Genomic DNA, 12835 nt, shown 5'->3' on the forward strand with positions numbered 1-12835 from the left:
CAGAATGTTGCAGATAGACTCAGAGTGTTGTAAAAGTCCTCAGAATATTACAGATAGAGCACAAGTGTTGTAGGTGTCTTCAGAGCATTACAGACAGAGTCACAATGTCCCAAAAAGTATCCTACAAATTATTAAGAGTCACTTCACACCTACTAAACTTACTCCACAACCATCTCAACATTCCAAATTCCATCGAATCACTATCATCGCATAAGAAAAGCACCTCGACAAAATTCCCTCGAAAAAAACACCCCAAAATATCTCCCCAACGATGCCCAGAACAAATATCCATACATAAACCATCCAGACGAGAAGAGAAGAAAAAAGGAAAAATTCCAAGACGTCGAGCAAAGTCTGCTTAGCGTTCCCAAGGAAGAGAAATCGAGGGATCGATTGTCGTTGGATGGCAGTCGTGGTTGAGAAGAACGAGTGACGATGGAAAGAGGAGGGGGGGAAAAAAGAAGCGTGGAAACATGAATCGAGGCGACAGCCAGGGCAACGTCGAAACCAGAGGGTGAAAGAGAGAAAGAGGGAGCGAGGAGAGAGTCGAGGAGGATCGATAGGTATCACTTGTTGACTGGAACGGACGTAAGCTGGTACACGCCATGATGGAAACGGGAAGAGGACGTGGTAATTCATCGGTCACGTCCAGCCGATGGATAGAGCCGTACGATGAATAAAAGAAACCCCTCCCGGCTTCCTTATGAATTATGGAATCGACTCGAGCGATTTAACAAACCCGCGGCTTTTGTCGTCCGCAAGCTCTGGATATCGCCTTCTAATTCGTCTCCCGGACGACCCTTACAGCTGTTTCCATTCAACGACGAGCACCGACCGCCCTTTCGCCTCCGTCTACTATACCTTAGATACCGGTCGATTCTCTTCAGTACCAGACCGGGGTATAATGCTCGTGACGAACCTACCAGCGATGCACCATTGGAAATTCATCGAAGAAGATAAACGCAATTTCTTATAAAATACTCTCGAGCTACGAGAATTTAGGGTCCATGCGCTACGATTTTCATCGCGATGAGAGAAGAAGAAACATATTTCCTCGAGCATAACAAACGAGGGAGAGAGAGAATTCGAAATTTGGAAGGGAAGAAGAGGAAGAAAGTTGTCCGCGGAGAGCAGTCGATAAAGATATAGTTGACCAGTAAATCCGAGTTTCCCCGTGGAGGCAAATTCCTGCATAAGATATCAGGGGATTCGACGAATCGGCCGCAGTAAATTTTTGGAAGTCCTCCAAAGCCGAGCTTTCCGCCGTGAGGATCGTTTCTTCTCGAAACCTCGACGGAGAGTTCGATCGCTCGAAACTTTCCGGGAGATTTGCTACGCAGCCACGACCACGACGAATATCTCTCAGGATCCCTCGAGTCTGCAGCTAGTTTCCTTTCTCCCTTTTTTCTTCTTCTTTCAGAGGAGTCCGTCGATCCGTCAAGGTGAGAGAGGGAAAATTACACGCGACAAAAGAGAGAAAGAGGCTGTGTGACGCGACGGGAGACACACACACACACACACACACACACACACACACACACACACACACACACACACACACACACACACACACACACACACACACACACTAGGACGTTTCAGTCATTGATCTACGCGCTACTTCCGGTGTCGCTCGGAGAGATTCACGGTCGCTAGATGAGAGAAGAAACGCGATAAAAGGACAGACAACCTGTCTTTTCTCTCTCTCTCTCTCTCTCTCAAAGCGACAGTTGAAGTTCTCTTCTCGAGATGTCTGAGAGGGATTTTCGCGTGGAACGAGATGCACAAGCGACGAGAGGGAAGATTCGTTTTCGAAGATCGAGGTAAGTTCGGTAATGATATCGCGTTTAAGTGGGTATTGATTAGCCGCAATGCGACAGTCTCGCGATAAATATTCAGGGGCCGATCTGATGAATAGTAATTACGATAAATGTGACCAACGGGGAAGTGAGAGAATTGTTTTAATTGTATGCATTATGGATGTGTGAGAGGTGTTTGCGGCAGCGGCGGTGGTGGATTGAAAAAGTTCCAGGTTTGCAAGAGTTGCGGGGAGTAGAACACTGTGCTAATGCAAGTTAGAAAAGAACCTTGCTGAAAGATTTGTAAACTGTAAACAAGTAAACTGTTGTTGAATCGTGCAATGTTAATTGCGAATTTATAAAACAATCGGTAGTAAATTCAATCTTGACGTAAGGTTTTCGTCAGTAGGGTAGATAAAGGAAGAAGGATCACTCTTGTGACGTGACAATTTTCAAAACTTCGTACTCTGCTCGAAGTTTAAACAATTAAACTTACATTCTGTCCCTTTAAACCGTTTAAATTTCAGAGAACTTCTAAAAATTACAAATAAGATCTCCAAAAAGAATCAGAAATTCAAACATGAAGAAATACACTCAAACTTCCAAAATCTTCTCAAGATTCCACTCAAAATCAAGATACCATCGCACTAAAGAATTCCCAAATTCAAACCAAAGAAATACTATTAAAACTGACCTTTCAATTTCTCCATACAATCGACAATCAACTCGAGCCACCTCTAAACGACGAACCCCGAAACCCGACCAAAACCCGAGGAACAAAGTTCGATCGAAAAAAAAAAAAAAAAAAAAAAAAAGAAAGAAAGCTACGCGATATTTCTTACAATTCCTGAACCCATTTCTCCTCGAAGACAATAAGAACACGCAAGTATACGATCGAATACGTCGCGAGAGAGAGGAAGAGAAAATTGTTGAATTTTTTGCACGAGGCCAGGCCATGGAACGCCATTTCCCGCGAACAATGTCCGCGTCAAAGCAAATGATTATCCCGTGAATGGAAGCGTGTTCCGGCAACGCGACGCGAATAGTTTCGATTGTGGCCGTTTGGTCCGGGTACCTCGGGTTATACATGTACATATTCCGTATATACACGCGTACGTGTACACACACACGTACTGGAAGCATCGACGAAGGATTCGTGACAGGGACGATCAATGAAATTCGTTTACAAACGAATAAAAGACCGTCACCGTGTGTGATACTCGCTCGACCATGTCACCCCTAGCACGCTCGCCTTCCCACCGATACACGCCGCAGCCTCCGCTAGTTTTCCTTCCATTCAGTCGATTAATAAAAACATTAATTGCCTTGACGTGGGTACACCCATCGACAGGCAAAACCGAGAAATTTCTCTAATTTTCTTTCGCCTCTCTGTCTCTTCTCCTGCGCCCTTTGCGCTATGGAAAACTCGTTTGTGAAAACACGCGCTCGACTTTGCCTATGGAGAGATTCTTTGAATTTAACTGCGGCGTGAAAGGTCTATGGATCTGTACTTTGGGAAATTGTACAGGTTCGCTGCCATTAGGGAACTGATAGCACGTTGGATAGTGCACTGTGGGACGCATATGTTGCGTCGATGGCAGCGAACGTGTTTTGTAATTAGAAATTTATTTTATTTTTCGTTTCTTTGAATTTAACTGCGGCGTGAAAGGTCTATGGATCTGTACTTTGGGAAATTGTACAGGTTCGCTGCCATTAGGGAACTGACAGCACGTTGGATAGTGCACTGTGGGACGCATATGTTGCGTCGATGGCAGCGAACGTGTTTTGTAATTAGAAATTTATTTTATTTTTCGTTTCTTTGAATTTAACTGCGGCGTGAAAGGTCTATGGATCTGTACTTTGGGAAATTGTACAGGTTCGCTGCCATTAGGGAACTGATAGCACGTTGGATAGTGCACTGTGGGACGCGTATGTTGCGTCGATGGCAGTGAATGTGTTTTGTAATTAGAAATTTGTTTTACTTTTCGTTTGACATGTTATATGGTGCGTCGATGGCAGTGAATGTGTTTTGTAATTAGAAATTTGTTTTACTTTTCGTTTGACATGTTTTTGAGGATGTCTGTTATATGTACTTCTTTTTCTAATAGTTTGTGTACGTTCTCTGGTTGCGTTGTGTCGCCGAGAATTCAGGGAATTCCCTGAAACGTCGATCTGACAAAATTGTCGTCTCCTTTCGAACCTTACTTGGCACGTCGAGACGAAAATTTTGCCCGCGGCGGCGATACCGATTGGCTTGGATCCAGCTGTTGGCCGCATTTCGTCGTAATACTACTAGAAGAACCTCGCCGGTTCAAGGTTGGCATTGTGCTAATCGCGCCGCACGTGCGATTCCGCCAAATTTCGTTTGTGTTCAACGGAACAGAGACGGAACACTGGGAATATTTCACGCTTCTCGAAACTCGGTAATTGTGGGACGTGTTGTTCCGAGATGAGTAACGAGGATACTCTCGGAATTCGCGGAAAAATCGTGGAGAATGGAATTTCAATTCCTAATTGCTTAATGTGAAACTATATCTTGTATTAAATTAAAACATTCTATTTTTTGGGTAAAGCATTAGTTTATCTAAAAGTTGATTTTTGGTATTTGGAGATCAGGGGACTTAACCCTTTCACTGTGAAAGATTTTAGTACGTAACGCAAAACTTTTCGTTTGAAAATTTTCAAATCTGTAATTTTATTCGATTAAAGTGGAAGTGTGCAAAGAACAAAAATTAAGCGTGCCAAAAGGCGCTAATAGTATTGTGTAAGCAAATTTTGCAATAGCTCAAGGCGCCACATTAGCGAAAGGGTTAAATTTCTTATAGGATTTAAGAAAGAATTTTAACGATACTCTTCAACTTCTCGGAAACAAATTTGAATAACACTGCACAGATATTCTGCGATATCTGAGAATCTCTCGTTAGCGCGTGTATCGAGAAGAAAAATGGCGGAACAAAGGGATTAATGGGTTTGACAATCCCCTTTATTTCCCCCTTTTTAGCAAACCGTCACGAAATCAGGTCGTTTAATGTTCACATAGGACTAATGTACCAGTAATATCACAGTACGTGCAGCACGCGAACGACAATGGTCAATAACGTAAACCAGAAGACTCGTATCGACTGTTCCCAAGGGAGGGATCCCGCTTCCGACACAACCCAGTATCACGGATTAATTGAAATCGTGGCTTAACTGTCCTATTGGCATTAGTCAGGCCAATATTACTTAACTGTACTCCTCTAAACACCGAGAAAACACCGATAAAACCTATCGTTCGATCCCCATTCGCTTTTTACGACTTTGCTATCCTCTCTTAATAAATAAAATGGGACGAAAGCAACGAATTCGCTATTTTCCTTCGAAGACACGAAACTTTGAGAGAATCTCCCTTATCTTTTCGTTAGTTCGGTAAATAGAAAAGAGAATTAATTGAACATTGAGTAAAATGAGGTTACACAAAACCTGCTGACTTTCTAGAATCTCAGAATCTTCTTTGAAAAAAGCTTTTTTTCTAAATTTCCTATTACCCAGATATTGAAATTAATTAGAAATTAATTAGAAAATAGAATAATACGAATGCGACGAATTTTCCACGCTTCCTCAAAATACAGCGGTCTATTTTCACATGAACTTGACCATCGAAGAGGCACAATTTGATAGCCCAAGGCACCTAGAACCAAATCGTTCTCGCGTGAATAATTCCTCAGTAACGAGTACTCAGCTCGATGATCATCGAAACGGCGAACGATCGGTTGAACCAGGTGCAGCGCAAAGAGGAGGTTAGTGAAACGTCGCACGAGGTACACAGGTGGTCGCAAACGTTCCACCTAGCCTAATTATCCACGAATCGTACGGCTAATTAGCCAGGGAATTGCCGAACGTCGAATTATATCCAGACGATTGGCTACGTAACGTCCTCCAACCGTTCCTCCACTTCCGGTTCGCCGATTTCTTTCCCTCGTACAGACAGAGAAACCAGCCCCAATTCCTCTTCTTTTTTTTTTCCACGATACAACCACGTTTCCCTTCTCTCTTTTCTCTCTGTTTCCAAATTTCCTTAGATATAGAAGCGGTAACGCAATTCTGGACTTACGCCGGTGACTACTAGCGCCACTATACACTTAACTCCTATATAACGCGACGAAAAATCGCGGAACGCGCTGAAAAAATCCCACATAATGTGTTTGAAAATTTTAATCTTTCGGACACACTTTTCAATTTGTGCAAAAACGTCGTCATATTTATACTGCAGTCAAAAATTAAACGCTACTTCCTCTACGTTACTACGTTACAACGTTACCCCGTAAACCACAAATACCGACTATCTCCCAATACTGCCAACGAAAGGAAATAAATTCCAACGAGCCGTGAAAAAGCTCGAACCCCTCCTCCTTCGCTCGATACTTCTCCAATTTATTGTTAAAATACAAATCGAGGTTGAAAACCAGTCTCCACTTCTTCATCCACCTCTCACCATGTTTCCTTCCCTCCTTTTTTCCTCTCCTCCCTTTTTTCCACGTTCGTGGACTTCGGTGGGTTTCTAATTGGAGTTCACGAGGCGAAAGTTCTCGGTGAATCACGCGAGCGAACGGAAACGTCGACGTCGCCGCCGTCGTCGACGATGTCGCGAGACGACGAGTGGCTCCTGGGGTTTGTGTCATCCTCGTTACCCGATTTTTCCAACCCTGCCCCACCACTCGACGCTTAAACCACTCCATTGCCGCGTCCCCGAGCTTTTTCAACGTTCGAGGAGACGTTCGGAGATCTCGAGAGCACGTTACGCGCGTATTCATTATGCCTTCCTTGACAAATTAACGCGCACAGCCCATCGGGGACACGAGGTTCCCCGTTTCAATTCCTCCGGGTGGCGATTCTTTCGCCCTCGTCCTTCTTTCTCACGGAGATTCGACGTTTCCCTCGGAATATTTTCACCACTTTCGACGATTCCTACCGCGTGAAAGAGCGTTCGAGGGAAAGGATAGTTAAGATTGAAGAGGACATTAGCCCGATGGTTGGTAATTGAAAAGTCTGTGAGGGAGAATAGTTGTCGGAGGTGGAGCTCCGACGTCTGATTTTTAGATTTATCGCGGAAAGCTGCGTGTGGGCATAACGGCAGGACTTTTCAAGTCAAATTTCATTAGCTAATGCCTTCGAATTTCCCTCGGATAAGCACGGAAGATTAACCCTTTAAGGGGGTAAATGTGCCTGTCCGTCACGTCAAACTCTTTTCATTAATATTAACAATCCCTGAGATTAAAAACTCGTTCTCGTATTTACACAATAGGTTGCAGAAAAGTATTGTACATTTTACGAATAATTTGAACAAACCTTTCTAATTTTAATTAAAACATTTTCGCGAGAGTGAAACGCTCTTCACGTTTGATAAGGAACGTTTCATTTACGGAATTATTAAATTCCGTAGAAATGGTTGCAAAGAAAATTCCACGTTTTATCGCGTTGCGATGTTCAATATACGTTGAAACCAGGCAGAATCACTTCCCGATGACCAGCGAACTCGTCTCTTTTAATTAAAGAATTAAATCAGCCGGATTCGTAGTACGAAACCACTTCCGTTACGCTCGTAGAACACCTAAGATTAACATTATAATAACAGAATTAATCCGGAAAGTTTATCCTGCCAGCGGAAATAAGTCAAAGCAAACGGAGGCGATCTATCGCGCGGATAAACCGCACAGGATTAAACCATCAGGAGGGGCTAACAGTTGCTGGATCACCGGCAACCCCTAAATCTACCTGTCCAAGTGTCCTTCAAGCATTACGGCGCAGCTTGCAAATCAAGCTCGCGAGATCTTCCAAGATGAACTTTCACAGCTCTATTCGAAATATTCCCTCGAGCACGAAACTTCGCCGGAAACCCAGTCACTCTGTCTGCGAAATGATAGTTAACCCTTCAACTATGGCACGCTTTCGACGGAAAATTGATCGCTGTGTGCAACGCGATTTTCCAGTGTCGGTGAAACGAAAAGTCGGAATTGCGATGGTTAGGCTGAATTTATTTTTAAATTTAGAAAAAGATAGGGACAAGAGAACTTACGCAAGAATGCGATAATACGGGTTTAACGTGACGGAGGAAAAGACTAAGTGGGTGTGTAAGAAGGAAACCTTTCTTTATGTAGGGATAGACGATGGAGGAAGGGAGCGGAAGTAACCTAGTTTAACGTTCACATTTTTCTCAACTTTACGTGTCAAAAATTGTCAATTTTATTTATTTTTAATTATTTCCTGGGCGTACAGAAACAAGTTTCCCATTTATTCACAACGCTGTGACTTCGATTTTTGCGGTAGAATAGAAAGAATAGCGCAACGTGAAGAGTGAAAGAAAATTGCACCTTTTGCAAAAGGCGAATTAACCCTCTATGGGCCCGTGTAACTTTCAAGTCACATACTAATATATCGATATTTTATTAAATAATTGAACTTTTTTCCACAAGGTGGCGTAAACGCCTTGTTGCACAATGTCTCCTTATTAACCAGTAACTTTCTTGATAACCGCTGTTACTTCAATATGTATTCGTTATAATAAAATTGTTGAAACTGCTGAATTCATTGTTATTCTGTATTTATAGGACGATATTTTTTAATTTTACGTCGAGAAAAAAATTCAGCCCATAGAGGGTTAAGAAAAGAAATAAAAATAAATAAATTTGAAAAGTTTCACCGCGAAAGAATTACAGGTCGAAGTAGCTAATCGATCGTACGAAAGAATATTCCTAGTGGAAAAATGGTTAATGGACACACGACAGTGTACGTGTACGCGTTTCGCAGTTGAAGGGTGGTAAAGAAGGAAAGGGAAGAAAGGAGACGTAAAAAGGTGGGTCGGCGTGGAGGAAAGGTAGCGAGCACAGCTAGAGCGGCGTGCATATGTCAGATTTATAGTAGCCATAAACGAGCATGCAGCGCGCGGAACTTTCGTACTTGTACTCCAGGACCAAGTTTCCGCCGTGGTCTGCACGCGTGTACGTGGCGGACCGTATAGTTTCCGCGACGCGGAGGCATAAACCCGGAATATACGATCGTGCCCGGCACGCCGATGTTCCGACGTATGCTAATTTTCTCGAGGAATTAAACTACCATCGGACCAGCATTAAACAACGATACCCAGCCTCCTCCGAAGACGCGCCCGTCGCGTTCTTCTCCGAGAGTTTTGGTACGGTGCGGTTTACCCTGTGAAATGTCTGTCGAAACTTTGTCTCCTTCTTAATGGAGATTTTTAAAAAATTTTCAAATTCAATATTTTCGCGCGCCGTGACCTTGGCGCCTATAGGCGGTGCGAATATTTTCTCGCACTGTGCTATTTACGCTTTTTGGCACACCTTAATTCAAGCCTTGGTTCCTCATTACCTTCATCTTAATTTTTACAAAGGATAAATTGCAAAATTAAAATTTTGAAATATTCGAACCGCCTATAGGCGCCAAGGTCGCAGCGCGAGAAAATATCCAATCCGCCTATAGGCGCTAAGGTTACAGCAGGAAACAATTTTCAAAGCGCCTATAGGCGGTTTACAGTGAAAGGATTAACTTTGTGTATTAGAAAATATTGTTTTAAAGGCACTTATAGTATCTGTTCGGATTAACTGTGCGAATTGTATTTTTGGTGATTGTACGAGGGTACGGTAGAATTCCGGAGTAACGTTGAATAAGTGGAAAGAGGATTTCATGCATAATATCGGCAGAGAAAGTAGGTGAATTCGGTTGGATACGGGCACGTTGTGTGTTTGACAGGAGTATAGCAGGGTGTGAACGCGTAAACTTGAAATATACGACGGGGGTGCGCGCAAGCGGTGAGAATAGCGTCTTGACGGTGTTAGAATGGATGGTTAATTTTCGTTGGAAATTAACTTGGTCGTTTACTGAACCACTTTTCAGGTAAATATCACCCCATCACGTCGTACGTTTTAAGTCCTACTCCCCTACACTCGCTACGAAGTCCACCTCAACTATCCTACCTTTTATTTCTCACTTATATTTTCGCAGATTTAACAGCTTCTCTATTGTTTCGTGTTTCTTTGAACTCTGTTTCACTCTTTTTCCAGAAATTAGAATTCGAATTTCCCGCGCGATTTTACTTTCAATCCTCGGCACAATCTACAAATTTTTTGTTCTCTATAATATTCTAAGATAAAATAAATTTCACTTGGATACTTCTATTTCCACCTGATAATACCCTCCAACTTTCCACTCTTACATAAACTCACCTCAATCACCAGGTACCATTCATAACCAAACAAAAATTCCACCTTTACGTAACGAAATTACTAACGCAAATCCAGCTCCCTGAAAGCTTCAATTTTCCCCCAGAGTACACATCAATTTCCACAAACTTCACGGAAAATTCCAAAGGCGAAGTGTTCGCAGAACCTAGGCTGTGTAAGGTTCGTCGAAAGTAGCGAACCAGGGAGGACAGTTAACGAGAGCTGATGCAGTTTAATGGCCGAGGGTTACATCGAGATCCCATAATCCCAAACGTAATCCTGTCTATACGCCTGTCTTGTCCAAAGCAACCTAGAAAGAGAGAGAGAGAGAGAGAGAGAGAGAGAGAGAGAGAGAGATGTTGACCTTTGAGAGCCTAAATGTCCCAACAGCTAAAACCATATTATCGATGCTGCAAATTGCCTCTCGTCCCTCCCTCACTCTCCAAACTCCTCTTCTCCGACCATTTCAAACAACCAGCACAATTCTACAACCCGATAATACCCACAGAAGTATTTCTAAAAAAAAAAAAAGAACCACCGGTAAACGACATACAACACCGCGATTTATTCGCGATCGAGGATCGTTCGAACGGTGAATTTCATCGGTTCGGACATCGATTTTCTAAGGCTCGCCACGGTGGAAAATTCTAAGGCTCGCCACGGGCTTTCCCCGGGGCAAACATCGACGAGTTCCCTTGGGAACACAATACCGGCGGTGAAATGGCGGCACGAGACGAAAAAAATAGAGGAGAGCCGGGGAGAGAAAAACGGGACCAAGGGAGAGAAATAGAGGAGGGTGGAAGAATGCGTTGGTAGGGTTGAACGAAAGGAAGCTGGACAAGTGTAAAGGCGAGGAAAAGAATTCTTCGGTTCGATCTCTGCATGCTAGCCGTTTATTCACTTTCCACACACACACACACACAGACTACTTGGTTTTCTCCTGGCTGTGCTTTATTGGATTCCAATATTGGCCCGTTGCTTATTCCCCCATTTATAATTTCCATCGTTAGGTCGCGACCACGCGACGTCGACGACGACGGCGGTGGTCGATGAAGAGCTTCCACGTGCCCTTTAGCCAACGCTCCAATGAATATATTTCCACGGTCTGTGTAAGACTTCCTTTTGGCCGGTCACGGTTAAGTGAACGGTCCTTTAATAGAACCGCGGGCAAATTTATACCACCCTAATTTCACGCTGCACCCAGTGCATCCAGTTTACTGCTTTCTCTTTTAGCTTTTACTTGGGCAATTTTCTCCGTCGCGAAAGAACAGCTGTCTTTGGTTTATTGTGGATCGCGGTTTTTATTGAGAATTTTGGGTGGTCGTTGATGAGAATTGTTGCTCGATTTTTGGACTAATTTTGTTTTATGTTGTAGGAATTTGTAGTTATTTGGAATTTGTCGAGTGTTGGGGAACTTATTAGAGGAAGTGCGAATGGTAATTGGGGGTAGTTTCGATGTTAAAGTGAAGAGTAATGTGAAGAGAAGGTAGGTAGTCGTGTCTGACCAAAAACGACCGAATCTACTGGCTCTACTTGAGTTTCAATATTTTCTCCATTTTCGATGGAAATTAAATACTTATTGAATTCTTATTTGACCTAGAATGGAGCTTGTATCGGGAAGAAAAGAATATTCTTACACTCGAAGCCTAAATAATCAACATTTCTCTATAACTAAATATCTTAATACACGACTTTCTAACTTCGTTCTAAAATACTAATAAAATTCACGATAAGAAACATGTTAACCCTTTACCTTGTCATAGAAAACCACACTGGTGATGTAAATCATGATTAAGATACGAGACAAGAATCGGAATCCAAATAAAAAAAATTGTAAGAGAATGTTTAAAAAAGATATACAAAACTCACCGATATTTGGATGCTGCAACTTCCTGCATATCCGTGCCTCACGTTCGAGCTTCTGGAAGTCTGAAACAGTAGAAAGCAGAATGTGTAAACGATGAATTTCCGTGTTCGAAGCGTTTCCAATAATTTATTCCAAGCAGATATCAGAAATGAACGATTCGAAAATTGAAAGATAACGGTTGGAACGGTTAGTCGGTACAGTTCACGCGATTTATGGGTTGGGAAATGTTCGTAACAGCTGGTAAATCATCGAATCTGACCATTGGAGCAAACGGAATGACGAATTCCGTGCGCGTCGGCCAAGCACATTCCAGATCGAGCTTTATCGCGAAAGTTTCACCATAACGACAACCAATGCTGGGTATAGTCATTACCGCGAAATCGAATTTCCCAACGAGCTCCCTTGACGAGTTTCCTCGTGGGTAATTCACCAAGGACCGCGATAAAATTGGATTTGTCGGTGGGCAAGTCATTTCGAGCACGATTTCCTGTTTCCTTTCTGTTGTACACGCGCACCTGAACGCTCTTACGAGAAATAGACGACCATCGATTCTACTTCGTATTATCGACCACGTACCATGTCCTTATTAAATACCATCCATTTCTCTTTTCTCCTTTAATTTGATTTTTTTTTTATTTTTTTGGTGGTTCGAGAAAGGCTAACTTCTGTTATACCTTTTACGTTCTTCGAAGAGAGATTCTGCGGAGGTTTCAGATGTTTCTGAAATTAAATTCGGGGGGTTTTGAAGTTCTAGATTTAAAATTTCGGAGAAGGAAAATTGAAAATTACAAAATTACTAAGTTTTATGTAATGAAAATTGAAAATTACAAAATTACTAAGTTTTATGTAATGAAAATTGAAAATCACAGTTTCATAATTTCAGAGGAAAGATCTCAAGATTTCAGAGAGAAAATGAAAAACTTCCAAATTTCGTGGAAAGAAGATTAAAAATTTCA

At 42.4% G+C, this 12835-nt stretch overlaps 1 protein-coding gene across 8 annotated transcripts in view; it reads right to left on the reverse strand.

Annotated features, from left to right (window-relative positions):
• LOC108578424 (calcium/calmodulin-dependent protein kinase type II alpha chain) overlaps positions 1 to 12835 on the reverse strand; it is a 163393-nt gene that overhangs the window by 74144 nt on the left and 76414 nt on the right. For all 8 annotated transcript variants that reach the window (XM_017941755.1, XM_017941752.1, XM_017941753.1 and 5 more), the window contains exon 3: positions 11882 to 11941. In XM_017941755.1, the coding sequence (XP_017797244.1) occupies positions 11882 to 11941 (60 nt within the window). The remainder of the gene's footprint in view (positions 1 to 11881; positions 11942 to 12835) is intronic.

This window comes from Habropoda laboriosa, unplaced genomic scaffold (assembly GCF_001263275.1).
Source record: "Habropoda laboriosa isolate 0110345459 unplaced genomic scaffold, ASM126327v1 scaffold5, whole genome shotgun sequence".
NCBI classification, from domain to species: domain Eukaryota; kingdom Metazoa; phylum Arthropoda; class Insecta; order Hymenoptera; family Apidae; genus Habropoda; species Habropoda laboriosa.